The 25,324-nt window shown below is 50.5% G+C and overlaps 10 protein-coding genes across 10 annotated transcripts; 6 read left to right on the top strand and 4 right to left on the bottom strand.

Moving 5' to 3' along the window:
* Positions 1-3,227: 3,227 nt before the first annotated feature.
* Positions 3,228-4,618, top strand: LDX57_001811 (guanine nucleotide-binding protein subunit alpha; the record flags this gene model as incomplete). The annotated part of the gene is made up of 5 exons (XM_046083456.1): positions 3,228-3,357; positions 3,479-3,663; positions 3,729-3,892; positions 3,942-4,200; positions 4,277-4,618. The coding sequence occupies 5 exons, from the start codon at positions 3,228-3,230 to the stop codon at positions 4,616-4,618; spliced, it is 1,080 nt and encodes a 359-aa protein (XP_045939413.1).
* A 983-nt stretch (positions 4,619-5,601) lies between these two features.
* LDX57_001810 (mitochondrial 37S ribosomal protein mS38) lies at positions 5,602-6,776 on the top strand (the record flags this gene model as incomplete). Its single annotated transcript, XM_046083455.1, has 2 exons — positions 5,602-5,959; positions 6,073-6,776. The coding sequence occupies 2 exons, from the start codon at positions 5,602-5,604 to the stop codon at positions 6,774-6,776; spliced, it is 1,062 nt and encodes a 353-aa protein (XP_045939412.1).
* Positions 6,777-8,040: 1,264 nt separating this feature from the next.
* CUP5 (H(+)-transporting V0 sector ATPase subunit c) lies at positions 8,041-8,639 on the bottom strand (the record flags this gene model as incomplete). The annotated part of the gene is made up of 4 exons (XM_046083454.1): positions 8,041-8,105; positions 8,179-8,282; positions 8,356-8,512; positions 8,606-8,639. 4 exons carry the CDS (start codon positions 8,637-8,639, stop codon positions 8,041-8,043), a joined length of 360 nt encoding a protein of 119 aa, XP_045939411.1.
* A 745-nt stretch (positions 8,640-9,384) lies between these two features.
* On the bottom strand, positions 9,385-11,069 carry LDX57_001808 (uncharacterized protein; the record flags this gene model as incomplete). The annotated part of the gene is made up of 2 exons (XM_046083453.1): positions 9,385-10,800; positions 10,860-11,069. 2 exons carry the CDS (start codon positions 11,067-11,069, stop codon positions 9,385-9,387), a joined length of 1,626 nt encoding a protein of 541 aa, XP_045939410.1.
* A 1,651-nt stretch (positions 11,070-12,720) lies between these two features.
* PMP3 (YqaE/Pmp3 family membrane protein) lies at positions 12,721-13,116 on the top strand (the record flags this gene model as incomplete). Its single annotated transcript, XM_046083452.1, has 3 exons — positions 12,721-12,737; positions 12,902-13,036; positions 13,095-13,116. 3 exons carry the CDS (start codon positions 12,721-12,723, stop codon positions 13,114-13,116), a joined length of 174 nt encoding a protein of 57 aa, XP_045939409.1.
* A 709-nt stretch (positions 13,117-13,825) lies between these two features.
* On the top strand, positions 13,826-14,254 carry LDX57_001806 (uncharacterized protein; the record flags this gene model as incomplete). The annotated part of the gene is made up of 1 exon (XM_046083451.1): positions 13,826-14,254. The coding sequence occupies one exon, from the start codon at positions 13,826-13,828 to the stop codon at positions 14,252-14,254; it is 429 nt and encodes a 142-aa protein (XP_045939408.1).
* A 1,090-nt stretch (positions 14,255-15,344) lies between these two features.
* LDX57_001805 (uncharacterized protein) lies at positions 15,345-16,559 on the top strand (the record flags this gene model as incomplete). The annotated part of the gene is made up of 1 exon (XM_046083450.1): positions 15,345-16,559. The coding sequence occupies one exon, from the start codon at positions 15,345-15,347 to the stop codon at positions 16,557-16,559; it is 1,215 nt and encodes a 404-aa protein (XP_045939407.1).
* Positions 16,560-18,519: 1,960 nt separating this feature from the next.
* On the top strand, positions 18,520-19,892 carry LDX57_001804 (phosphatidyl synthase; the record flags this gene model as incomplete). The annotated part of the gene is made up of 2 exons (XM_046083449.1): positions 18,520-18,881; positions 18,956-19,892. 2 exons carry the CDS (start codon positions 18,520-18,522, stop codon positions 19,890-19,892), a joined length of 1,299 nt encoding a protein of 432 aa, XP_045939406.1.
* Positions 19,893-21,429: 1,537 nt separating this feature from the next.
* On the bottom strand, positions 21,430-22,749 carry LDX57_001803 (lipase ROG1 family protein; the record flags this gene model as incomplete). Its single annotated transcript, XM_046083448.1, has 1 exon — positions 21,430-22,749. One exon carries the CDS (start codon positions 22,747-22,749, stop codon positions 21,430-21,432), a length of 1,320 nt encoding a protein of 439 aa, XP_045939405.1.
* A 1,243-nt stretch (positions 22,750-23,992) lies between these two features.
* LDX57_001802 (Hsp70 family protein) lies at positions 23,993-24,899 on the bottom strand (the record flags this gene model as incomplete). Its single annotated transcript, XM_046083447.1, has 4 exons — positions 23,993-24,369; positions 24,422-24,491; positions 24,543-24,587; positions 24,642-24,899. The coding sequence occupies 4 exons, from the start codon at positions 24,897-24,899 to the stop codon at positions 23,993-23,995; spliced, it is 750 nt and encodes a 249-aa protein (XP_045939404.1).
* Positions 24,900-25,324: the final 425 nt, after the last annotated feature.

Below are 25,324 nucleotides of genomic sequence, written 5' to 3'. Positions count from 1 at the left end.
AATGTAACCACAGCGTATGTATTCCGAGGTTCTCCAGCTCCATTACCGTCAGTACGGGTCACACACATTATTTAAAGGGATGGGGAAGCAGCGGCATTCCATTCGACCTCTTGACGGCCTGGAATGGGCTGCCCCTGCCTTAGTGCCACGACGGCGTTTGGCTCGTTGCAAAGCTGAAACCGGAAGTGTGGAATCCGACCTGGAGCAGGCCCACTTTACTTTCCGAGGGTGAAAATGGAAAAGTTCGAGTTCCATTCTTCGTCCTCTTCCTTGCAGTACGGAGTAATTATGTCCAGCACAGTGTACGGAGTACATGTCTCTATTATATTGTTGACTGGTGCGAGACAGTGACACAGACATCCCCGGTGGTCTATATGATAGATGTCACTGAAACCGTCTTTAGACTTTCGCGGATGCAGGAATCCCAGCGCCATGAGTTCTACGAACGGTCTAAGCACAGCGCCTGATCTCGGCGTGGTTTATACAGAGCATTACTAACCTACAAGGTACGTTGTTTGGATCCCTCGGGGAACCAAACACGCATCCAGTTTGGTAGGCTAAATCCAGCCCGTAATTCAGATGGAGACCAGATGCATGATTCAAGAAGAACCCTGACAACGGTCTTCATTACGATCCTACGCCCGCAGGATTACGATTACTAGGCATATCCACCTACCTTACGGAGTACGGTGTACAACAAATGGTCGTGTAATTAATAAGTACGAAAGCTTGACGGGAAGCCCGGGTACGCGCATGGCAATCTTACTCCTTATCACGCCCTTTTAAGGGAGGGAGAGAGGGAGGTAAGCGAGCATGCCAGCTGCGATGATGCAGGGAGCCGAATTATTAATTTCGTTAACAAAAAAAAAAGGATCTGAATGGTAACTGCGTAGCGAGGTTACTACTTATAGTTAATTAGGTAGGGTATTATAATTTTATTTTTAAATCGATCGAAGATTAGGAACATTGATTGGTAGACTTCCCTCTTGAGGCTTTCTTCCTTCGGGACCTCGGTATATCGAATCACAGGAGAGAACCAAAAAGCACAGGGGGGTTTTTCTTTTCACATAAACAAGCTCAGAGAGCCAGAGATGATGTATCCGACTAGCGACGGAGATAATGCCCGATTATTAGCTGGAGTGGGTAACGGCAGCACCATTCAGCTTTCCGTTTCGTAGTCTGCTCCGAGAAAAAGCCAGAGAGCCAGACCAACAATTGCTCCAAGCAAATAAATACCCGTCGATCCGTGCATGCCAATGCGTCGAATGCGTGCCTCGTGGCGTTGTTCGGTTGCAGTGCTTGGCAGGGAATGTGGGAGGGTGTGGACTTGTGGACACTTGACTTTGGGGGGACCCGTTCGTGTTCGGCGGTTGGCAGACGCCGGACAGTCAGACGATACGGAGGAGACGGAGTATGTATGAAAGATCGATGATAATAATGTTCGGATGCTAAGGTATGCGGGAAAAGAAAGGTTTAGTATATCCAAAATTAGACGGTATGGGGTAATCTCTTAGAGTCATGGGGTTTGGTTTCACTGCATGGTCATCAGATTGGGGGAGGGGGCTATGGTCAGCATGACTGAAACTTGAATGAATGTGGTACAAGGGGAGATGGAGTACTTTTTATATACGGATACCTTCCATCCATACGGTATTATCTTCCTGCTTCCTTCTTCTTTGACTGTGTACTCCGTATGGCTCGATGCACCTCCGCGGGTGGCAGTTTTCAAGGCCTCTCCGCGTGGTGCATTTGATAATTTAATTTAGGGATTATATTATGTATATTGATTGAGTTTTCTCCCACACCCTCCAGCTCGTCCCCGTAAGCCTACGCCGACCTATTCGGCCTATTTAACCTTACGGGTATTACCTTATATCGGGCAGCTCCAATCGGCACGAACGAGGGCAACAGGCACAAGAATGAACGAAGAATCCTGAGAGCACAGGGCTAGCCATGGACTACGGGCCACTAGGCCTGGCACTAACGCAATGGGTTAGTCCTTCCTGTCCTTCCATGCCGGACTAAAAGTCCACTGCAGGACTAGTCGCTGACCCGCGCTGCCACAATGGCCCCCCCTCTCTCTCCGATCGGCCTTGATTGATTAATGATTATATCCCAACGAATTGCGCGACGCCATTGTTGCTTATAGACACTACGGAGTACCTTCTCTTACTGCTACCTTACTGCTTCTTCTTCCTTCTTACCCTTTTCCCTTCCCCCCCTCCTCTCTTTTCCTCCCCTCCCCGCTTGTGGCTCCCATTCCGCGTGTCTTTCGCTGTTGTGGAACGACAGGCATGTACCACGTCCCTTCATACTGACACCGGATCATTTTTCCCTTTTATTCCCTCGCTCTCTCTCTCCGTCATCTCCGGGTGTTCTCATCAGCTTACTTACGTCCATCGCACCACCCGTCGACCCGCCTATCGAGCTCCGAATCCGCTCTGGGAGCGGCAAATACCCACCTTTCGTAAAGAGACTCACTTTCTCCCTTTTTATTTTTTTTCCCACTCTCTTTCTCGAACCTCTTTTCACGTTCGCTCGTCGATTCGTCCAAAGCTCCTGCTTGAAGCTGTCCGAACTTCCGAATTTTCGACGTCCCGATCTCCGCAACGCCGTCCGGTTCCAATAGATAGCTCTCCGCGAATCCCTCCTTGGTTCGAACCTCTCGGTCCCGTGATTCGATCCCAGCGACGTTAGTTAGCTTTCGGCGACAGAGCTTATACCCTCTTACTGGCCACGGAAGGTGTTCTGGTTCACCGCGGGAACCTGAAGTGGAGAAGTCTCGAACATCGCGAGGAATCACATCCGCCCAACGGTGTTTAAATCCGAGGTCTGGCCACCGGGAAGTCTGGATTGGATGGTCTTGTTTCAGCCGTCGAGAAGTTGCGACATATCTCCCTCCGTGAACACCAACACGAATTAATCTCACTCGTTGAATTATCTTGTATTTTTATAATCGGTTAGTCTCCCCTCGAGAACTGAGAACCCATGAACCTCGTATCTGGAGCTCGAGGTCCATACCTGTTTCGAGAACCGCCTCGTGAGTGGTCACCTGCGAATGCATCCCTGATTCAGCTCGGCAACCACTCGGCGCGTTCAACTCCTGATCCAGACGCATTATGCACCGAGTATTTTCTCCGGGCAGTTGCAGCCTTTCAAACGTTCTTTGCTGACGTCTCTCATATTTCCGACTGTAACAGTGACATTTGCGATCCGTACTGTACAACATGGGTTGCATGAGCTCGAAGCCGGTCAATGCAGACGATAAAGATGCCGTCCAGCAAAATGCCAGAATAGACAAGGTTTTGAAGAATGACAAAAAAGTGATGGATAGAACAATCAAGATACTACTTCTTGGTATGTGTTACTTGATCTCGCGATTATTAGATTTCTGGAGATATGGGATGTTTCGTTGTGTCTCTCGATACATGGGGACGGAGCGAAGTTCGAGGTCTGTGCTAACCATTTCCCTCTGCAGGTGCCGGTGAGTCGGGAAAGTCGACCATCATCAAGCAAATGCGCATCATCCACGCGGGGGGCTTCCCCGAGGATGAGCGCCGCCAAACACGTGCAGTGATTTACTCGAACATCGTCATTGCTTTCAAAGTCTTGCTGGAGATCATGCGCGCAGAGAGCATCGAGTTTCAGCACGACGGCACGAGAGTATGCATATCCCCACCTCTACATGTCCCGACATCGTTTTTCTAACGTACGATTGCTTTCATTAGCCCCTAGCAGATCTTATCGACCACTTGGAGCCGGATGTAGGGTCCGATGAAGCTTTCTCGGATCTCAAAGTTCGCGACGCCATGAGAGATATGTGGGACGACAGCGGCGTTCAGAAAGCTGTTGCCCGAGGGCACGAGTTTGCTCTTCATGATAACCTTCATTAGTAAGTGCGCCTGGACCATAGAATTTTACCTATGCTAACTAATGCCTAGCTTCTACAACTCGCTCGATCGGATATTTGCCAGCGGGTGGCTTCCTGATAACCAGGACATGCTACAAGCCCGCCTGCGAACCACTGGAATCACAGAAACGTTGTTTGAATTAGGTCAAATGAATTTCCGTATGATGGATGTTGGTGGACAGCGGTCCGAGCGGAAGAAATGGATTCACTGTTTCGAAGGCGTCCAGTGTCTACTTTTCATGGTCGCTTTATCAGGATACGACCAATGTTTAGTTGAAGACCAGAATGCGGTAAGTGTCCAGAAGCGTTCCTTTTCGCCCCACGCCATTCTATCCAAGAGATGTCCGACTAATTTGTTCCCTTTAGAACCAAATGCACGAAGCGATGATGTTATTCGAGTCGCTAGTTAATGGCGAGTGGTTCAAGCGAAAACCCATCATCTTGTTCTTGAACAAAATCGATCTCTTCAAGGGCAAACTCGACATCTCCCCCGTTTCCAAACATTTCCCAGATTTCAACGGCTCGAACAACGACTTCGATGCTGCAGCCAGATATTTCGCGGACAGATTCCGCGGAATCAACCGAATTCCGGACCGAGAGATCTACATCCACTACACCAATGCTACCGATACGACGTTGCTGAAAGCAACCATGGACTCGGTGCAGGACATGATTATCCAGAAGAACCTTCATACTCTCATACTATAGAATGCCTACTAGAAATGGTTGGCCTAACGACGTTTTCCGCGAGCATGAGATGCAAAATTTCACCCTTCTACCTATCATTTCGCGTTGCACTTATTGAGCGATTTCTTCTTCTCATTCCTTTCATTTCCTCCCGCCACACTTGGAGCTTCCAAATTTCCTTCAGTCATCTTTTATATATCCTTCTCTCTGTTCTCCCTGACGCCGTGATAGAGCGTTTATGGTTGAAATTCCCTTGCCATGTTTGATTGCATCAAAAGCCGTTAATTCCTGGTGATTTTTCTCTTTCTTTCTCTCTTATCATTTTATTTTCATTCGGTTCAGCGATGGGTCTTTTCTTATATAGTCCAGATTGATACCATCTCTATTCTTTCATCCTGTATCTGACGATCTCATTTTGTTTTACCCAATTCTTATTCTCCAGTGGATATTTGTTTCTGTATTAATCTTCTTTCGTCCTCTCTCTTTTCTGTCATGAGCTACAACCCTCTCAAATTTCAAGTGTTGTCTTGCGCCTGGGCTTGATGTGGCGAGAATTCTCAACTCTCAATATACCTATATGCGTTGGTAGAGACATGATGCGAGAGGTGCTTGCTTAACACTGCACTTACTGACTGATTGACACTCCGTTTCTCATCACTTGGTGTGTACGCTTGTACGGATTCTTGGGGTTACGAACAGTACATAGTTAATTTAATTTATACCAATGAAGGCAACTGCACTGTAGGAAATGGGATTACACAGTACATTAAATAATGTGTAACTGGGCAACAAGTACCGAAGCTTCAGGTGACCCCCATCATCCGGTTCGGCCTGACGGAATCACCTGATCCGATCATCGGTGTTGCCTGAGGCGCACAACCCGAACTAAACCCAATTGGGCTTCCGCCTGATCGGCTCAACTTCGATTTCGCCTCAGACGACTCTCTCCGGCTTTGTTCCCGACATCTTCGTCACCCCAGCTCCTGGGCCCTCTCGACGGAAAAATGCTGTCGTCTTCATTACGCCGGGCTGCATGGGCGCCTATTGTGCCCATCTCCGGCATATCTCGTTCGTCTAGTCAAGGTCTTACTGCCTCTTCCAACGGCCTCGTCGGCGCAACACAGCAGGTGCGTCAACGTCGATACTCCTCTTCTTCTTCGAAACCCAGCGATGGCTCCCGAAATGTCGACGCTTCTTCCCAGACTCCTGCGAAAGGTGTGAACTCGGCGGAGAAGCGTGAGGGCAAGGCTTCCAAGCGGAGGGGGAAGGAGAACAACGGCCGCAACGGTTCTAAGTCAAACCAGCATACAGCCTTCTCGAGATTGCCGAGCGTTCCTTCGACTCAGCATCTCCAGCCACATGGTAAGTTTTTCTCCATAAGATCTCGCCACGTCGAGAAATACACGCGTTTTCCTCTTCTGTTCGCTAGTCCTCAACTAATTGGAAAAATTTTTAATAATCGTGATTGAATACAGATGTCCACGTTGCGTCGTTCTTTTCTATCCACCGGCCCATCTCCGTCTCTACCACCGTCCCTCCCACCTCCTCCTCCGAAGCCTTCGATGCGCTATTCACCGCGAAGAGACCGTCGAAACACGAAGCGGACGATGTCATGTTCACTTTGTCCTCGACCGTCGACTCCATGGAGAACGCGGCCCTCCACGCCGAGCAGGAAGGACCCGTGAGCAGCTTCGAAATGGAGGGCGGTCACCCGGACGGGATGAACATGGCAGACGTGAAGATCTCCATCGAGGAGCTCACGAAACGTCTCCGTCCCTTCCACCCGCCCCCGCCGCCGATGCCCTTTGACGAGTCGTCGGCCGCCGCCAAGGACCTCGACGCCACCGAGTCGGAAAGCCGTGAAACGTCCAGCTACTCGACCGTCCTGACCATCCACGAGTCCACGCACGCCGACGGCCGCAAGACCTACGAGGCTCACACCGGTCCGTTCGTGCGCAACTCCGACGAGATGGACGCCCCCGGCGCCACCGACCAGGATGCCATCATCGACGTCCCCGCCAACAACTCCGAGACCACGTACATCGAGCGTGTCCGTAACAACCGAACAATGCACGCCCTCAGCACCAAGAGACGTCGTCGTTTGAAGATGAAGAAGCACAAGTTCAAGAAGCTGTTGCGGAGGACGAGAACGCTGCGACGGAAGCTTGAGAAGGCCTAATTTAATCGGAACAGTCCATACATATTTCTGACCCCCCCCCCTTTTCTTTGTCTCCCATAGTCATCTATCTCATTTTTTTCTGTCCATATTCATCCCTCTTAACTCTCTATCTCTCATCCTACCTTTTTTATTCAATGCATGGAAAGGAGGAAACCTCTTCCCTCTTTTATCATATTTGTTTGCTTGACCGGGTAGACTTAGGAAGGAAGGAAGGAACCTTATGTACGTTCTTGATTTTTGGGTCCGCTCTAGTTTTCCATGGTTGTTGTTTTTTTCCCCTTATTTCTTTGGTGATCCCTCATATCATATGCGTTCATATATCTTGCATAACCATCTTATGCATTGTTCCACTCCATAGACAATATTATTTATCCTTGACATATTTCTCCCCTTTTTCCTTTCTGGTGAAAGATTGTCTACTCTTGAATTTTTTTTGCGGTTTGTTTTGTAATACATGAAGTTGTTCATGCTTCGTCCACTGCCTTGTAATTGTTCAGTTCCAACATCTGAAGATTTGAGGTTATGTCAAGCACGATATCAAATTCAAAGTTGATAGGATGGACATGACACTACACCAGGATGTTTCTGTGAAGCAAGACATACTCAGTACTTTAGTAAGAAACCAGTAGGTAGATAGATATCTACGTAACCTCGATATCCATACCACGGAAAAAAAATTTAAGATAGATAGCGAATATACGATCAATTCAGCAACACAGAAAAGCATACCCGCAGAGAAAACCAATACACGCAGAGACACAGACACAAGGAAAGGAAAAAAAAAAAATTAAGAAAAAGAAAAGACCATTTCAGCATTGCAAATAGAAAAGATCCCAAAAAGATAAAAAAAGAGTTTAGGATCACAAAGCGACTCCCATAAAATACAGTTCAGCGCAGACCTCGGGCGATGCAATTGTATCTACCTTCCCCCGTCCTTTCCAACCTCCTTGCTCTCTCGTGTCATTCTTTCTACCGAATGTTCTGGAAACCTAGTCTACAAAGGCTAGGCTAGTACATTGGTATGAAAGATGAATTGTCCAAAGTCAAAAAGTCATTTTTCTTCCGTTCGACTCGTTCGTTTCCCTTTCGCGTATCGAACTTGTAGAGATAATGGTGTTATCTCCACAGGTCGAGTAAAATCCAAGATATCCCATGTTAATCACGGTGGGATACCAACATCCACACTCCGTCTCTATATACTCCATACAAAGTTTGATTCTCGCTCGGCGGTTGTTCGTTGCATGGAGAGATCGAGATGGCTCGCTTAACAAGACGTGTCGATGGTGGAGCGAGAGTTCATCAGAAGGGCGACAATGAGACCGTAAAGACCTGTGAGAAAGGAGGCGATTGTGGTTAGGATCGAGATAATCCAGAAAAAAGATCCACTTTGATAATGACTTACCCAAAACTTCAGCGAAAATGAGAATCAAAATCATTCCAACGTAGAGTCTGGGTTGCTGTGCTGTTCCGCGCACACCAGCATCGCCGACAATACCAATGGCAAAACTAGAGAAAGATCGCAGTTAGCTCCGAAGCATACATAACCCAGCTGACATCCCTGTGGTAAAGGTGAACATACCCAGCTGCCATACCGGCCAAACCGACAGCGAGACCTGCTCCCAGCTGAATGAACCCCGTGTACAGGGCAACCTTCTGTTGCAAGTCGTTTGCAATCAAAACCGACACGACCAACCCGTAGATACCAATGATACCAGCCATGACAATGGGGACAATGTCTAGAAAGCGGCTATGTTAGAACCATCGTTCGATCCACTAGAGAGAATCTGCAGCTTTGGGGAAAGACAGATTCAGGAAGTCGACAAACGTACTCTTGACGATTAGGTCGGGACGCAGGACGGCCATTCCACAGACTCCGACACCAGCCTTGGCGGTTCCATAGGCAGCTCCGAAGCAAGTGAAGACGATAGCTGAGGTGCAACCCAGCGCGCCGAAGAAAGGCTAAAAGTCGTAGTATTAGCCATCAAGAGCGTAAACAAAGATGGAGGTCTTTCGGGGGAAGTCAAGGTATCCCAGGTCGACGTGACGGTGACGGAGTCGATCCATGGGTAATAGGGCTTGGTTATGGTGAACAGCGAAGGGACGCGACATGACATACCGCATAGACGGGACTATGAGAGCAGAGAGTCAGCAAGAGAAGCTTCGGCAGCACTCCAGATGCCGCAAGGACAAGGATCCATGGCGGCCAGAGGTCATGGGTACAAGGAAAAGGAGTCGAGTCGGGATTACGTACCAAAGTTCAGTGGCCATTTTGAAGAGATCAAAAGATCCTAATGGGATAAATTGAGGATAGGGCTATAGAGGCAGCCGGGATAAGTAGTAACAGAGCAAGGGAACGCCCGCAAAGAGAGCCGTTGCGATGATGCGAAGGATTTCAGGTGCGAGACGGAGATGGGGATTGAGGCGAACACGCTGGTGGTTGCTTCGGGGAGGCTGACGGACCTCATGTGCTCCCACGTGACCCAGTGCTTGGCACCAGGCCGCCATCGGATTACGACTACAATCGAGTTTTATGTATAGACATGTACACCAGTAGAAATACAAAGTTGTGAATAGTTTATTACATAGCATTTGATACACCCAAGTTGCCTTACTCAAGCACAAGCGTGACCCGAGCCCCAGGCATATTGAGCTTGGTGCCAGTTTCGAGGACCTCTCCATCCGAACTGGCTGGGGTGATGGGCTGCAGATAAGTGACAGCCTTCTCTGACAGTGCCCCGAAATGATTCGGCACATGAAGTAAGCACTTTTGCCCCGAAGAAGTGTTCGATGGTGGCAAGATGCTTTCAGAATCGGTGACGACACCGAATTGATACGAAAGAGCTTCTTCTGGAACCAGCGACGGCTTCAGTCCGCTCTGGTTATCTTCAGGGTTGACTGAAACAAAGAATTGAATATAGTCTCCCGCACGGGCAACCTGTGATAGAGATGATAGATCATCGATGACGACTCGTTGGTCGAGGGATGGCAATCGATTTGGCAGCGAGCCCTCGGCCTGGGGAGAAAAGAGCCCGTTCAGACCCACAGGCTCCCCGTCGTCCGATGGCACCAAGAAGCTGATTTCAGGGTCCAGCGACAAGAGGCCTTGCTTTTTGCCCCATCCACCACCGCCGCTCATGACATGGTGTAGTTTACCACCCGCCTGAATTGCCTCAATAAGATCGTCTGGGGTTCTGTCTGCACCATTCTTGTCGGGGCTTTCAATGAGAGCCCATACCGATACCCTCTGATCGAGAATATCATGATCTTCAATATAGCGAGGAAGCTCTTTTTCCAGCTCAGCCGACGCTGGCATCGGATCCATCGATTGACCATCGGCATGCTTTGTGATCTGGCGCAGAATATTCCCCATGCTGGTTACAACCTTTCTTCGCCGGCCGACCGGATATAGCGGGAGACCGAGGGAGCTGTGGATGGATTCCGTATCTGATGTAATCGAACAGCGAGATAAGTCGACGGCCTGGTCCAGACTATAACTGGACGAGGAAGCATCGTAGGCCCAACGTGTTCCAAAAAGGGTGTTTTCCTTGCCATTGAGAAATATAGTGTTGGCGAGACGTAAGCCAACTTCATGAATAGGCCGACGGAGGGCTTCACTGGCGGCGTGGGAGGTATTCGTTTGGACCGAGAATACAAGAGCTGCTTCCGGAGCGTCCGTAGCTCGGAGTCGACGTGGCGCGGCGACTTTTCCTTGTATGTTCTCTGCTTTTGATAACAGAACCGATATGCCCTCGTACTCCTGGACATCCTCCTCCTTTGGCGCATTATTTGACTTGCAACTGGTACCGGGTAGTTTATCGACGATTGCTACAAAGGCATGCGCAGAGCTGTGGGGTTCTCCGGAAGGTAGATTCTGGTACAAGCGGTTGACCCATTGCTCGAGGAAAGTGTGGGATGGATCGATCCATGATGCAAAGCTGGGCGTGACAAGGATGACAGAAATCGGGTTTGATTCTAGTCGCGAGCTCGAAAGAGAGGGGAGGCTTGAAATAACGTCATCTGGAGTCTCTTGAAGAATTAGCAAGTCAAGCCATTGAAGAACCGTACGACCACAACAAAACCTACAATCTCTTCAGGGTTGCGTGTCAGCCAGGTGTAAGCCAAGGGATGATTGTTCGCGGAGCGTTTCGTCTGCGTTGCGAGACACCGGCGTGCGGCATATTGGCATCGATCAGATGGGCCTCGTCGCCTCTGCAACCCACGAGATTCGAACACCTGCCGAGTGCGCCCTGGTTTGACGGCCAGACGTGCTGGCAAGGTGAGTGTCAACGACATACAAGCATGGAGGTCGACAATGACAGTCGAGAATGTCAAGTGGTGTTGAGCATTGCGAGGGAGTTTCGGAAGCAAAGAACGGAATGGGTGCCAAGACCCACTGCAGCTTGACAGATTACCCGCAGAGCTTCTACTTTATCCTACGAGTATGCCATGGGCTCAATTTCTCGAACTAATTCCTATCCTAGATTGATAGTGGTTTTGCGCACACTATTTTTTATTATAGAAAACCACCTATTAGCCTATGAAAGTAACCTGGATTAAGTGAGAGCTAAAGTATCATCCAGGATTACTACAAGGCAGGATACCTCATAACCGTGCTCGGTAAATGCTGCCAATGCCCACCCAGGACTTGTGCTGGCCACCTAGCTAGCCAAGGGTCAAGCAGAAGGTGTAGGCAGAAATCTTTATTTCTAGAAGAAAACTAGAAGATGACTTGACAGGTGTGGCGTTGGCAATCTAAGAATAGAATGAGCTACCAGTGGACCTGGACTGGTATGGAGCATCATTATTGCCTATCCAACGAGCCACTTGTCCGCGGAAAAGAAATCAACAACTGCAATGCACATGTACACAAGTATGTGTTCACAGGTGTTGACAAGCATGACGTCGAGAGGCGCTCACAGATGTGGCGGTGCAGAACCGCCACGATGCCAAGACCTGATGAGGCACGCAGTATGCAATCATAATTAGAACGGCCAAAGGGATAAGAGTCTGGGTCTATATTCCACCCCCATTTGCTGCACGTTGGAAGATGGAGCGCGTCTGATCTTAATTTTGTGGGTTTCGTATGGCTCGGGATGACGTCGATTCCAGATGCACTGGCTACGCAACGATGTTACGATCTATGGCCTTGAGAAGATCGACACACGGAAAACGTGTCACCTCAACGTGAATGATATCAGATTCCAAGAAAGTCGAAACCATGCCATGGCGAGTGGAGGCAACTGGAGTGTGTCAGGGAATTAGAACAGAAGCCAAGGAGTAGGGCTGGACTCCGTAGGGCTGTGGTCCACCCCTGCAAGTGCAAAGAGGTGGATGTTTGGATGATGGGGCCAAAAAGCAAGCATTGGCTTTCCAATTCTGAATTTCTGATGGAGAATAATGAGCAATTGAGATGTGCATAAATATAGAAGTCAGGAACCATTCAGATCGATTCAGTTGGTAAATAGCGAGGGTCAGGGGCAAATGAAGCCGCCAAGCTTTTTCTTCCAGGCAACAAGATAATAGTTATGCTATCCTGGTACTCCTTACTGGGAAACGAGAAAAACTCTGCCAAGTACACCCACGTAGGGTCGACGCAAAAGTCAGCCGACAAATGCCTGATGGGACAGTCTAGGCAGCGGGAAATTGGATGTGCATCACTGTGTCTGGGCCAATGAAGACGGCGGGCGCCAAACCCGAGCCACAGTTGGCGCTGGAAGCATGACGTATGATGAAATCCTAGGAGTAAGAAGACTCCCCTTACGGAGAACGGGCAAAGTAGTGTCAAGGTTGCCGCCCAGGATTTAAGAGCCCGTGGATCCGCTCCCGACCGCCCGGCCTTGTTCTTTCTTCCCAACTCTCGTCACCTTGATTCCATCTCGATCAATTATCTACTTCTGCTCATAGATCCCCTTTTTGGCTTCTACTCGATCAATCACCATCCACAATGCCTTTCACTGCTTCGTAAGTGCCAGTGCCCTTGTCGTCATCCCCTCGTTCTCCTTGCCTTCGTCCGGCTCGCTCGGTCGGTCGCTTAGCAGTGCTGTCCAGGCACCCAATGCAGTGGACGAGCGGCTTGAGAGCTTCAAGAATTCTGAGAAACACCGGCTAACGCTTCGATTGTACAGCGACATCTGCAAGATCCTTTTTGCGATCATTCTCCCTCCCCTCGGCGTCTTCCTGGAGCGAGGATGTGGAGCTGATCTGCTCATCAACATCTGTTTGACCATCCTGGGTTGGATTCCCGGCATCATCCACGCTCTGTATGTGCTACCTTCCGGTCTGCATTCGTCGGAGCTCTAGCTAACAATTTCCTCCCAGGTACATTATTTTCAAGTACTAGACACTGCCTATATCCTCCCGACTGTCCGCCCGATTCGATCCAAATCCTCCCTCGATCGAAGATTTGCATCGTTCCACCGTTCTCTCCTAGATCCCTTAATTTGAAATCGAACGGGCGATCGTGTTGTTGTTCGCGCATTCCGCGCAGCTCCGGCCGAGACTCGACTAATGTAACCCCACCACTTGGCAGTCCATATCCTGTGGATTTGAGGCGAGGACTGATCGGTGGTTATATCACATCTATCTTGTGATGGGGCTCGAGTGTTCTTGTTACTATTAATCTCTTGCGATTCCCCTGTTTGTGATATTTCTGTTCTTTTTGGCTTCGCTTCGGATGATACCAGCTCATTTCTCATACTGGGCTTTTTGTTTTGCTCTTTGTCAGTGATTAGTTTTAATGATTGATGGCAATAACAAGATCTTAATATTTCCCGAATCTCCTGCACCTGTCTCTATCTTTGCGAGGGTAGCACCAGTCTCGAGTCCTGTTTGTCGGTTGTGGTGCGACAAGAACCAGCAACTCTTCGCGCCACGGGGATTTAAGCTAAATTAGAGTTCTTCCTGGCTGAATTGTTGCTCACCCGGGTGGAATTATCTGGATTTCGATGGTTCATCCCCGGTGCACTTGGCTTTCTTCAGCTTTCTTCAGCTCTTGACGCCCGTTCATCTCCCGAAGCGCCCGGGCGTCTGGAATCAGCTGACCTGACATCATGATGACTCCTGTGCAGCGCCGGCGCCAACCCCGGCGCGTAGTCAACTACTCATCTCGCCTGCGCTCTTGTCCACTCCCAGCGCCTACAGTTGTCGACCTGCTTCGCCCGACTACGTGGCTCTCGTTGGCTAGACTGGGTTTTGCGTTTCATCAAGGCGCCTACAGGAGGCGCAGTTTCATGGTGATTGTCTCAGATGCGGGCGTCTCCCATGAGCAGCCAGTCAGCGTCATGGCGAAAACAGGAGATCTTCTCGTTGACGCCGGCAATGGCGGACTGGGCTCGAACGCGCCGCGTCTTAATTATCATGTCCCTCTCACCGTGCCCCTCGGTCCTCTGGGACAAATTGTCGCTAGAAAATATAGGCGGCTTGGATTGACATTGTACAACAACATCGCCTCTGCTCCTTTCTTTGATTCATTCACCTAGAATGGTTGTCTGTGTGCACCTATAACTCTAAGGGGTTGGTGCTCCTGTGTGTTTATATAGGGTAGGTAAGTCATCTGGACGCTCTACAATGTGCTCGTTATCTTTTGGATGCTTTTTACCTCATCCACCATTGCAAAATGAACCAGTGGAATCCATGACTAACTGCAGACTCCTGGCAGATTGTCGCAATATGGCATCACATCTTCTCCGACCCCTCTTCCTTGTCCTTTCGTCGTTGGTCTTATCATGCCTTGCACTCAGCGCCAATGAGCCACAGCCGACAGGAGCGGTAGCTTCGCCAGTTGATCGTGTTCCAGATTGCGCTGTAGGCTGTACCAGAGAATTTATCCAGACAGACTATCCCACCAATGCATGTTCGCAAGGATTGGACATCGAATGTCTTTGCAGGACGAATACGAACAGCGGATATACTTTGGGAGAGGCTGCTTTGCGCTGTAGCCTCGCTTTTTGCGCTCTAGAGACAGTATTGCGCTCAACGGTCTACAGTATCTGTGATGCGGTAGAAGGTGCTTTGCCACGGACACATGCTACCATCACTGCTACAATAGTGACCACGACAACGACGTTTTTTACGAGCACGACAGCTGCTCACACAGAGACGCCCACTCACACGGGCACTTCCACCACCTCTCTCGGCACCAGCTCAACTATTAGTTCAACCTCCTCAGAACCCTCAGAGTCAAGTATTTCGCATACATCCACCATTCTCACTCCTTTCGAGAGCCCTATATCGATCACGCGCACCACCCAACACGCTAGTACTACAAGTGATCAGCCGTCTTCTACGAGTGCGGCATCCTCTAACGAGAGCCGATTAAAACCAAGTGCAGTTATAGGGGTCTCCGTGGCTTCGGGTGTGTCGGGGTTCTTCATCATTGGAATCATCATATTTTGTTGCTGCCGGAAGGCCAGACGAAGGAACCAGCAGGCCAAGGACAACAACTTCTTCGAGATCGGCGGTGCCATGTCAGAACCTCCCGACTTTTCTTCGCCACCGAGACGACCAACTCCAGGGCCCAGCAACCCCTCGTCTCGTACAATAAATGAGGACTCACGTCCCGCGAGGCTGATGTCCCCGTTCGAATATCGGAACGAGAACCCAGTGGTTGTCGTTACTGGACCAGACGGCGACCGCAACAACAACCGCAACTCGAGAAGAATCAGCCCTAGTAAGATTGGATTTGCATTTTCTTCGAATTCTGAAAATGAGGCGTCACCTAGCCAGTCCTCGCAGCGAACTATTTCCGACTTGCTGCCAGAGAAACCTGTATATGATCTTTATCCTCAACCCCTGCGATGGAGTCAACAGAAAATCCCCAGGCCCGCGAGTGGTGCGACACTGTTTGAGGAGGATGTCGTCAGGCCGAGAGGGGGCCCAGGCGCCCCAAGTCCGTTTATGAATCCCTCTGCCATGCCAGCTCGATACAATTCCTTGCGACAGTACAACCGGGCTCCAATGGCAGGCCTGCCCGACAATCCGCGGGCCATGATGCATGGATTTGAGGGACGGCACAACGGTACCTTGACTCCGCGGAATCCTGACTCTCGAAAAAAGCCTACATATGCCTACTCGGGCGCTGGTGTCCACCCGCCTCGCCGGGCCGACATATACGATGCCCCGTCGTATCACAACGAATGGGATGACCTCATGCATCATGACAATTATGTTGACAGCTATTGGCAACAGCCTGATCATGGATACATGGGTGGTGCGGGCATGCCGTCGCCTCGAAACATGGCGCGCCGCTCACTGCCACAGTCAAGCAGCACCGCAGTGAACAAGCCGAGCGGCGAGTTTTTTGAGACGATCAACATTAATGAAAATTCAGGAAGTCGCCGGACCTCGCGTCACTCGGGGAGTTTTAGACCGTTGTCCCCCCTAAAAGAAGTCCGAACACCCACCAATGTCCCACCCAAGCGTGATTACTTCCGTGGTGACGCACCCGTCAATGAGCCTGGGAGTTCGCGCTCCACGGCGGCTGGACCAGCCCATGAGATAGTTTCTCGGCCCCGAATTGTGCGGCAGGATGATATTAAAAGGGTTCAGGTTCGTCGAGGCAAGCCACAACCTGCCGGACAGACTGTCCCGTATACCCCGGACGACTACTGGCATGAAAACGAGAGTGATCCCCTAATCCCTGAGCTCAATTCTCACGCCCTAGTCAGTGATTCTCGTTATCCGATCGAGAGGATGGGTCGGAGATCGACGATAAGAGCTGTGCCGACCGAACGCAACTTGACGCCGTCCAGACATGGCACCGATCTGATACTTCGCGTGGAATGAGAGCGAGGCAGGTTTCTCGCTTTCGTTCCTGAGCCAGGCTAGATCATATTTCTTTCTCCTTTGTAATATATTAATATAGGACCGTGTGCCGTCCGGTACATTGCACTTTCTTCTATGTACATTTATCTGTTATCTTTGTCCTTGAAGATGGTTCCCCTCTACGAACTGTACCCATATATACGATATTTGCTTTACACTGTACCTCTAGGATCTTAGTAACTAAGCCACGAGAATTCCCCGGGACCAGGTTTTTCTGTTGTTCAGGGTCAAGTCGTTCACTGTTCCATCTTCCGCCAGAAACAAAGTTTGGCATGACATTCCCGGGTCGGAAACAGCCTTCGTGGTGGTAAGTGACACTGGTTCTGACAGGTTCACACAGTCAGAGACTCGAAATCACATGCCATCAGGCTGAGAGTGCACAACGACGGTGGCTGCAGGACTGGAAAGGTTACACTGCGTGGTTTCCACGTCCCTTTCCCCCTCTTTCCTCGCTCGGCCTGCAGGTTGGTGTTGGTTCAGGTGCGGCATTAAACAACACGTCCTGGTTGGCTTCCGATCCCAACTAGTGGGTGAGATGGTTTCCCTAGCCTCTTGAGTATCCGCGATACTACACCGTGTAATGTTGTCGCGAGCTAGGGCTCGGCGCCTCGTTCTGACGGTGTAGACATCACCCATCATCTGCCTTGGGGATTGGTTGCTCATGGACGTGCCTGCGCCATTGACGAACTAGTCTGGGCTGTCTGGGCTGTCTGGCTGACTGGCTGACTGGCTCCTCCAGGGGGGTGAACGGATGAACCGATAGGGGGAGGAATAAAGAGGGATAACCAGAGGGAAGGGGATCTGAGAGGGTGGATGACTAAGGCGGGCGGGCCGTGCAGTGGGCATCCCGCGATGACGTCACGGTGCTTTGCCTCGACTTCTTCTCGGTTTTCACGTTCGGATCGGTCCAACTGCCTCACTCGTCGGGCCCCTCCCTTCCTTGAGAGCACAAGTGATATCACTATCAGTCGACGAAGCAACCCATGATCGTAAAATGCCAGATACGGGGTACTTGACTCTGATATCCCTGGAATCAATCGTTGGTGGGACCTCCCTGCACGTTACTCCCCGCCGTCGAAATCACGAAATAATTTTATTGTTGTTGAGTCGACCAACGTTTGGACCGTGGCATGGGTGACGAATCACCATGTCCGTCTCATCATTTCCACGGCCCAGGATGAATCACCGCGGTTGAGACGACGTCGACGTTGCCTTTGCATGGCGCGAAGAGGAACGGCGGCAAACCTTCGGCTCGGTGGAGTCACGGCAACAATCGCTTCCAGCCAGCCAAAGTCCTTTGGCAAGCATTCTCCAAACGTTGTCGATGACGGGACCACGGGCTAACATCATCCATGGGCAGCATGGGTCCTAATTTCTAAGACTCCTGCGCCTCTGGCTCTGACCCTCCATTATCCGGCCGATGTGTTTCGGCGTTGTATATGAATGGCTCCATTTTCCTTTCAAAATCCACAATCAATCTTTTCCCCAGTCTCCACTCCACTTCGATCACCATTCATCTCTGTCCTTTTCGACATTGATTAGTGATTACCTCATAGCTGGCTAGGCTGCTTCTAACAGGCTCTCGTGCGTGAACGGCCTCTTCATCGGTTGCGTTTTGTGCGGCCGTATTAGAGTCACCCTTGCTCTCATCAATATTCTTCTATTTTTCATTCTAGATAACCAATTTCCTTTCTCTGAGTTCCCTTTGGACGCTTTGTATTTGTTCAGCTGTTTTTATACATTTCATTCTTTTTCCGGAGGAGCGATCTACCGCTGTTATCGTTCCCTTCCCGGCTGTTTTGTTTTGGGTCTTCTGGGTCCGCTCCACTTTTTGGCAAATCGTCTAAGCCATCGTCGCCCCTACTATACGTCAGTAGGATTGTAACAAGTCTCCACATTCACAGGAACAAGGAAACGAACGATGAGTGCCGCAGACGGTCTCGGAACCCGAGTTGACCGGCTGTCCAGTCTGGACGCCAGTCGGGCCGACCTTTATGGCGGTCCCAATGTCGTCCTCCCTCCTAAACATCTTATGGCCTCCAGTGCTCACGACACCGCGATGGAAATGCAAATGGCTAAACAACACCTCGAAGAGGAGACATCCTCTGAAGATGGATCGCCTCGTGTGGCCTCGCCTACCTCTAAACCTGCTCAGACCACTAGCGACGACTTTGCCTTGGCCTTCGATATCGATGGAGTTCTACTGAAAGGTGGCGACCCCATTCCCGCGGCCATTGATGCCCTGAAATACATCAACGGGGACAATCCCTATGGAATCACTATGTAAGTTACTCGCTCCTTCGTTGAATGGATTTCAAAACCAAGGTCCTGTTCCTGACGCCTATCTGTTTGATTAGTCCGTACATCTTTGTGACGAACGGCGGGGGCAAGTCGGAAGAGGAACGATGCTTAGATCTCAGTCGACAATTACAGCTGGAGATCTCTCCCGGCCAGTTTATCTGCGGGCACACACCGATGCGCGATATGGCCGAGCGATACAACACCGTCCTTGTCGTGGGCGGCGTGGGCGAGAAATGTCGAGTGGTCGCCGAAATGTACGGCTTCAGGGACGTCATCACCCCCGGAGATATCATCAAAACGCGCAAGGACACCACTCCCTTCCGCAGCCTGACCGACGATGAGTTTGAGAACTCGCGCGCGCGAGACCTCAACAATACTAAGATCGACGCGATCTTCGTCTTCGCCGACAGCCGGGATTGGGCCGGAGATCAGCAAATCATTCTGGACGTCCTGATGTCGAAGGAAGGACATCTAGGTACTCGTTCGGAGACCTTCAACGAGGGGCCTCCCCTGTTCTTCTCCCACAACGACGTCGTATGGGCCACCTCTCATGAACACTCCCGTATCGGTATGGGCGCACTACGGGCCTCGCTGGAGGCACTCTACAAAGCCGTCACCGGGAAGGATTTGTCGACCATTGCCTTCGGAAAGCCCCAACTAGGCACATATCAATTCGCCACCCGGCTCCTTCGCCAGTGGCGCAAGGACACCCATGGCATTAATAAGCCCCCGCGCACCGTCTACTTTGTCGGCGACACCCCCGAGTCCGACGTCCGAGGGACCAACGAATTTGACAAGATAAGCGACATCGAATGGTTCTCGATTCTAGTCAAGACCGGCGTCTACCGAGATGGCATGGTTCCTCGATATCCCCCCAAGAAAACGTGTGAGAACGTCCTGGAAGCCGTCAAATTCGCCATGGAGCGTGAGATCTCCAAGGATATGAACGGCACGGACTTGAAGGAGTCAAGCTCTGCAGGCCTACGAAATTGATTGATCCTGCCTTTTCACCGACCTGGATGACTCGCGCAAAGACATGCGCATAATCATCCATGATTTTCCCTTTCCCCCGCCGCCTTCACTTAGATCTTCTAGATCATCTCTCGTCACTCATTTGCACATATACCATACACATGATTTAGGATTCCGGCTACCTCTATTTCCATTTTCTATCTACATACTTATGATTCCCTATGATATTACAATTTTATTATATTCAAAGAAAGACTTCTATTTACTACTATTCCTTCGTTCGGTGAAAGGCTCCTTTTGGCGTCTTACATGATCCTATTAGTTTCTTCTGTGATCAAGACAAGGGAAACCCATTCCTCCTTTTATAGATGAGATTACATCTGTTGATGCTGCTGATTGTTATATACTGGGCTGAATGATTGATATCTACACAAGTCACGGGGCACTATACCCCTCTACGCTATATTGTACTACAGCACGTGCAAAATCCAGGTAGAAATAGAATAGACACTGGCGAGATCTCACACTTACTCATTATACTACCTTTCAGGATATAACGGATTGACAAGACATGATACCGACGATCCCTACCTAGTACTGCCTATCCGTAGGTATCTATTTGCTAATAACCCCCCCCCCCCCCCTACCTAAGACTACATAGCATCTGTACCCGTAGATCCCGTTCCCCAAAGTCACCAGATCCTAGAAACGAGGCTTTCCGCGAGAAACGCAACAACCGACATAAGCCCATAAGGTAGACCGGGACCGCTAACAGTGTAGGGCGTAGGGCGCGATCGCGCCATGACTCATGGAAATGATACCCTTGGATCTTTATGGTTTTTGAGTACTACTTCTTTTACTTTACTGGATGGGTAGATCAGAATGCCGGCCGGGATAGACGGAATAGGTAATTCCGAGGAGGGGTTTGTTTTAAGGTTGTTGCTGCCTGCCTAGGCATGCACATAGGCCATCTATCTGATGACATGCACGGCAGACGTCACGGACAGATTAGATCCATGTGTGAGTGGGGTTGGAGGAATCGGTGGTTTGGATTGGAGCGTAGGTATCTATTATCTATCTACTTAGTTGGCTGGCTGACTGGTTGTCTATCTATCTATCTACACCGGTATGGTACATAACTGTATGCCGTCTAGGGTTACATATCCTATCTATCTCTTTGGTTCGTTTCCCCGCGTGCCAAGAAACTGGGGTAAAGGCCGGTGCTTGGTAGGGGGTGGGGGAGGGGGGTATCATTCCCGGTCTAGTGTAAACAAATGCATGTTGCAGGTCCCATGTGGTGGATGATGGAGGAGGGGGGGGGGGGGGCGGAGGAGGTATGTGAGTCACTAGTCACTGCCTTTCACCGTGGGTACACACCACCTAGTAAGGTAGTAAGTACGTCGACTACTGCAGTGTGATCACTGATCCGTCAGATTGATTGCCATGCCATGCCATGTGTTTCTCCCCACGGGGAAGGCTTTCCCCGCAGATCCATGCAAGATTTGTTCAATATTGTTACCAGTTCGGGGATCCCGCGCATGGCCATGACGGAAGGGCATCAGATCTCGAACTCAGTATCGAGCCAATGTTTGATCACGACGGGAGCCTCGTCGAATCCTTTCTTCGGCACGCGTCTGATGATCGCGGCATGGCTGTGTCGATGATTGTGGATGTAGACCGGATACTTGCGGAAACCTACGGAATTGAGGGATTTGATGATGGACATCTGAAGGGGCGTGAGAGCGAGCGTGGGATATGCTTGACTGTCGTCGGGGTCTGGTGTTTGCGTTTCCGAAGCACGGGTCTCCTCTTCGTGGATGGCCACGCTCGGTTTGTCCTGGGTTGCTGAGAAGCTTGTTGTCGAGGTCGTCCGCTTTCTGAGCTGGTTTCCCGCTCCAGCGTGCGGGTCCGTGGCGGACAGGTACTCGGCATCTTGTCGGGAGGCGGCACGTTCAAAGGCCTCCTCTACCGCGTTTTGGGCTTCCTTGATCAGAAGGGGTATGCGGTAATGTGCGAAGGAGGCGCCGCTTTTGCCTTCCTCGTGTAGCTGGATCCGTTGCCGGCTGCGGGATGTCTGGATGACTGAGTTTACGAGGAAGATGGGGAGAGCCATGGAGATCAGGAGGGTGAAGAAGAGCCACAACGATAGATCGGTGAAGAATTTCTTCGTTTGTTGCTGTATCCACGATGACAATGGCAGACGATCGTCTTTGACCCCGGGCCGCGCAAAATACACGTCGGGGTCGATGACGACGGGTTCATAGCCGGGGACATACTTGATGTGGGCGCGTTCTAGGTCCTGTTGAAATGGATCGGACAGTGAGATGGCGGTGGTATAGAAGACGGTCGAGCGATCGTTCACCACGTTCGCGTAGACGCAGCGGCGTTTGAACTTGGCCAGCGCTCGCATGAAGACACTGTCCGGATCAGCCAGGAGGCCGAGCAGCGGCTTCCCAGAGTCCCGGAACGAGTCCACCAAGAACAGCTGTCTCCCCGAGACGGAGATCGTGCGCGGACCCAGATAGTTCCACAGGAGACTGCGGAGGCCCGTCAGGGGAATTCGCACCCCGACGTGCGGCGACACGAAGGTGGTGAAATTCACGGGCTCGATCCGGTCGAACCATCCTCGCGCGTATAAGAGCCCCAGAGCATATCTGGCCACCAGGCCCCCCAAGGAATATCCGACGAAACTGAGCCTCTCGACGCGAGACCCGCGGGCCTCCAGCGAGTCGAGCGTTTCTTCGATCTCGAGCGCCAGTCGTTCGCCTCCGAGTTCGATCCCATCGTAGGTGTGGGTGCCGGCATTGCGTTGGGCGGCGAGGATATGGAAGGTTTTACTCGGATATTGGTCTCGCAACGACGTGGCTATGAAGTCCATGTGAGAAGGGTTTCCCCAGAGTCTGTCGCTTGCAATAATGACTGTCAGCAACGACCCAAACAAATACGTAGATATCAGCAGGGAAGTGGTATGTTCTTCCTACCCATGGACCAAGACACACAAATGATGTGCATCTGGCGAGTGACTCCCATTGGGATCCATGGTTTCATACAGAGAGAAGAAGATAGGGAAACTCTCGCGAGTCCGGAGTGATTACTTGCTGCCTGAATTATTAGGTAGTTAGAACATTGTAGAGGATGACTCATCATCCGTGACCTCCGAAGTCAGAGTCAGGCATCTACTCGGAGTCCGTAAGGCAGGAAACTATCAGGATCACAAACAATCATTCATCCAACTACAAACTACCATGCAATGGAATGGAAAGAAATGAAATGCCAGCCCGCGATTACACCAGGTTTCATTCATACGCTAGGGCAAATTTGCAACGCCCAACCTCGGTCCCTGAAGAGAATGCTACGCATTCTACTGACCGATCGCTTGCCTCAAACTGAACGCAAACTTCTGCCTCTAGCATCTGTAACCTCACTTGAGACGGGAATACTTGAGACGGGAATACTTCCAGATCTTGCTCCGTGAATCTGCTGGTAATATTCTCGATAAGCCTGATGGCTGGACCTGCGCAGAAACCATGTCAATAAGGGAACATGAGCGCGATTCGAGCATGTGCTTACTGTGATTCACAACTGCCGGCGGTTCAGGATCATCCGATTCATAGACGCCAATCATCTTTACTCGCAGTTCGTTCTCCCGATGGTAGATCTTGACTGTGACTGATGCCTGGAAATTTCTGGGGTACCTGACACCCTTCAAATTGATGGAAATATCAGTATAGGCGGGCTTTCCGGGGGTCTGTTGCTGCCTTACTTTCCTGAGCACCCATTGAGGAACCAAAGTTCCCTTGGGCCAATCTTCTGGGAGTATATGGCTTCCATTTCGGTGGTTGAGGCTGAAAGGCCGCGCCGATGCGATCCCATAGTGCCTGCAAGCTTTGAAGGTCGGGGGAAAATTTCCCATCAGACCTCTTAGACATGCTCCGTAAGAAACAGCAGCTTCCCCCAGGAATATCCGTTCATTCGAATTATTACCTGGCAAGAATTCGACTTCCATGATCGGGCGCAGGGCTCCCTCCAACCGTGATCGGAGATATGGAGAATTGCTGAAGCCTCCGGTCAAAATGATTTTCTACATAGTCAGCTCGATTAGCCCTTCCAGATCTGACAGACTAAATTCGTACATGAATGACTTCCCGACCGAACTTCCTGTCGGCTGCAGCTTTCTGTTTGATTATCAATTCGAGTATTCGGTCAAGGACCGGATCGAAAATTTGCCGGAGGTGCTCTGAGGTGAGAATAACGTGCTTTCTTCTTCCGTCGTAGATGGATGAGTCCATTTTGGCGACCCCGTGCAGCTCTAGGGGTATATGGAAAGATTCCTCGGCTCTGCCCGTAAACCCTGACTTGATATTGCTTTGGAAATTGGTCATCAGTTTACCATGCGCTCCTAATTGTGCTGATGGCACAGACTGGAGCGCATCACCAAGCTGACTACGAAGTAGTTGGTAAAACCGGCTATCTACAGCAGCGCCACCACACTTGCCGCCTGTACTCATTAGCACCTCCCTCCTTTCTGCTTTTCGTTGGACATTGCGTACCTTGAACTGCTGTAAGTTCTTCGAAGAATAATCGAGGCTCTACGTCTGATATGTAGAACGTGCCGATATCCTAACATATGTTTAGTCCGAAGTCTATAAATGCCTTCTCCAGGGAACTCACAACAGTCCCCCCACCGCAGTCGCAAACAAGAAGGCCATCGTTCACCTAACTTGGTGTTAGTGCCTACGATCAACGGTATCCGCAGCCGCATGGACAAACCTCAAGACGCGAGGCAAAGGTATGGAGAACGCTCAGGGCGGCGGCTTCGGCTTCTGATACCATATGTATCCGATCGGCTGGTTTAGCCTTGAACCCAGCCTCTTCCGCCGCTTGCATCAGCAGGAGTTTCGTCTCTTCGCGCCAATGGGCTGGCGCTGCCAGCCAGTACTCGATCGGCGTACTATCAGCATCGATATTCCTGCCTTTGAGTAGGCCCCAGATGTGCTGGTTCAGCTTTTCCAAGTAGGTGGCCACCATTGTCTTTGCCTGTGTCCCGTAAGGTAACTTCATGATTTGGCTGCGAGTCAGGGCGTCCAGAACCACATCGGTAAATTCGTTTGGGTTGAAGTTTTGGTCAAGCAATAACTTTGTCCAAGCGTACGTGACCATTTCATCATGTGCTTCAAATCCCCATAAAGTTCGGTGAGGACTCTCCGCCTCAGAAATCGATAAAAGGGATGGCACCTTGCGTGCAGTTTTGCCAGGCCATTGAAGTATTTCCCTTATCGCTTCCGGACTTCCATCGGAGGGAACATAGGCAACGCCTGCGCAACCGGTGAGATCGTGTGACTAAATTACGAGGACTGCTTACCTGTTGACGTGCATCCGTAATCGATGCATATGATGAGTCTGGTGTTCGAATTCATTATGAGGTGTTGCGTATTCCGGATTAAATTATGGAG

The sequence above is a fragment of the Aspergillus melleus genome (assembly GCF_016097325.1).
Source record: "Aspergillus melleus strain CBS 546.65 chromosome Unknown contig1, whole genome shotgun sequence".
Classification (NCBI taxonomy): Eukaryota; Fungi; Ascomycota; class Eurotiomycetes; order Eurotiales; family Aspergillaceae; genus Aspergillus; species Aspergillus melleus.
Note: the sequence above shows the minus strand (reverse complement) of the source record. Positions and strands in the feature narration are given on the sequence as shown.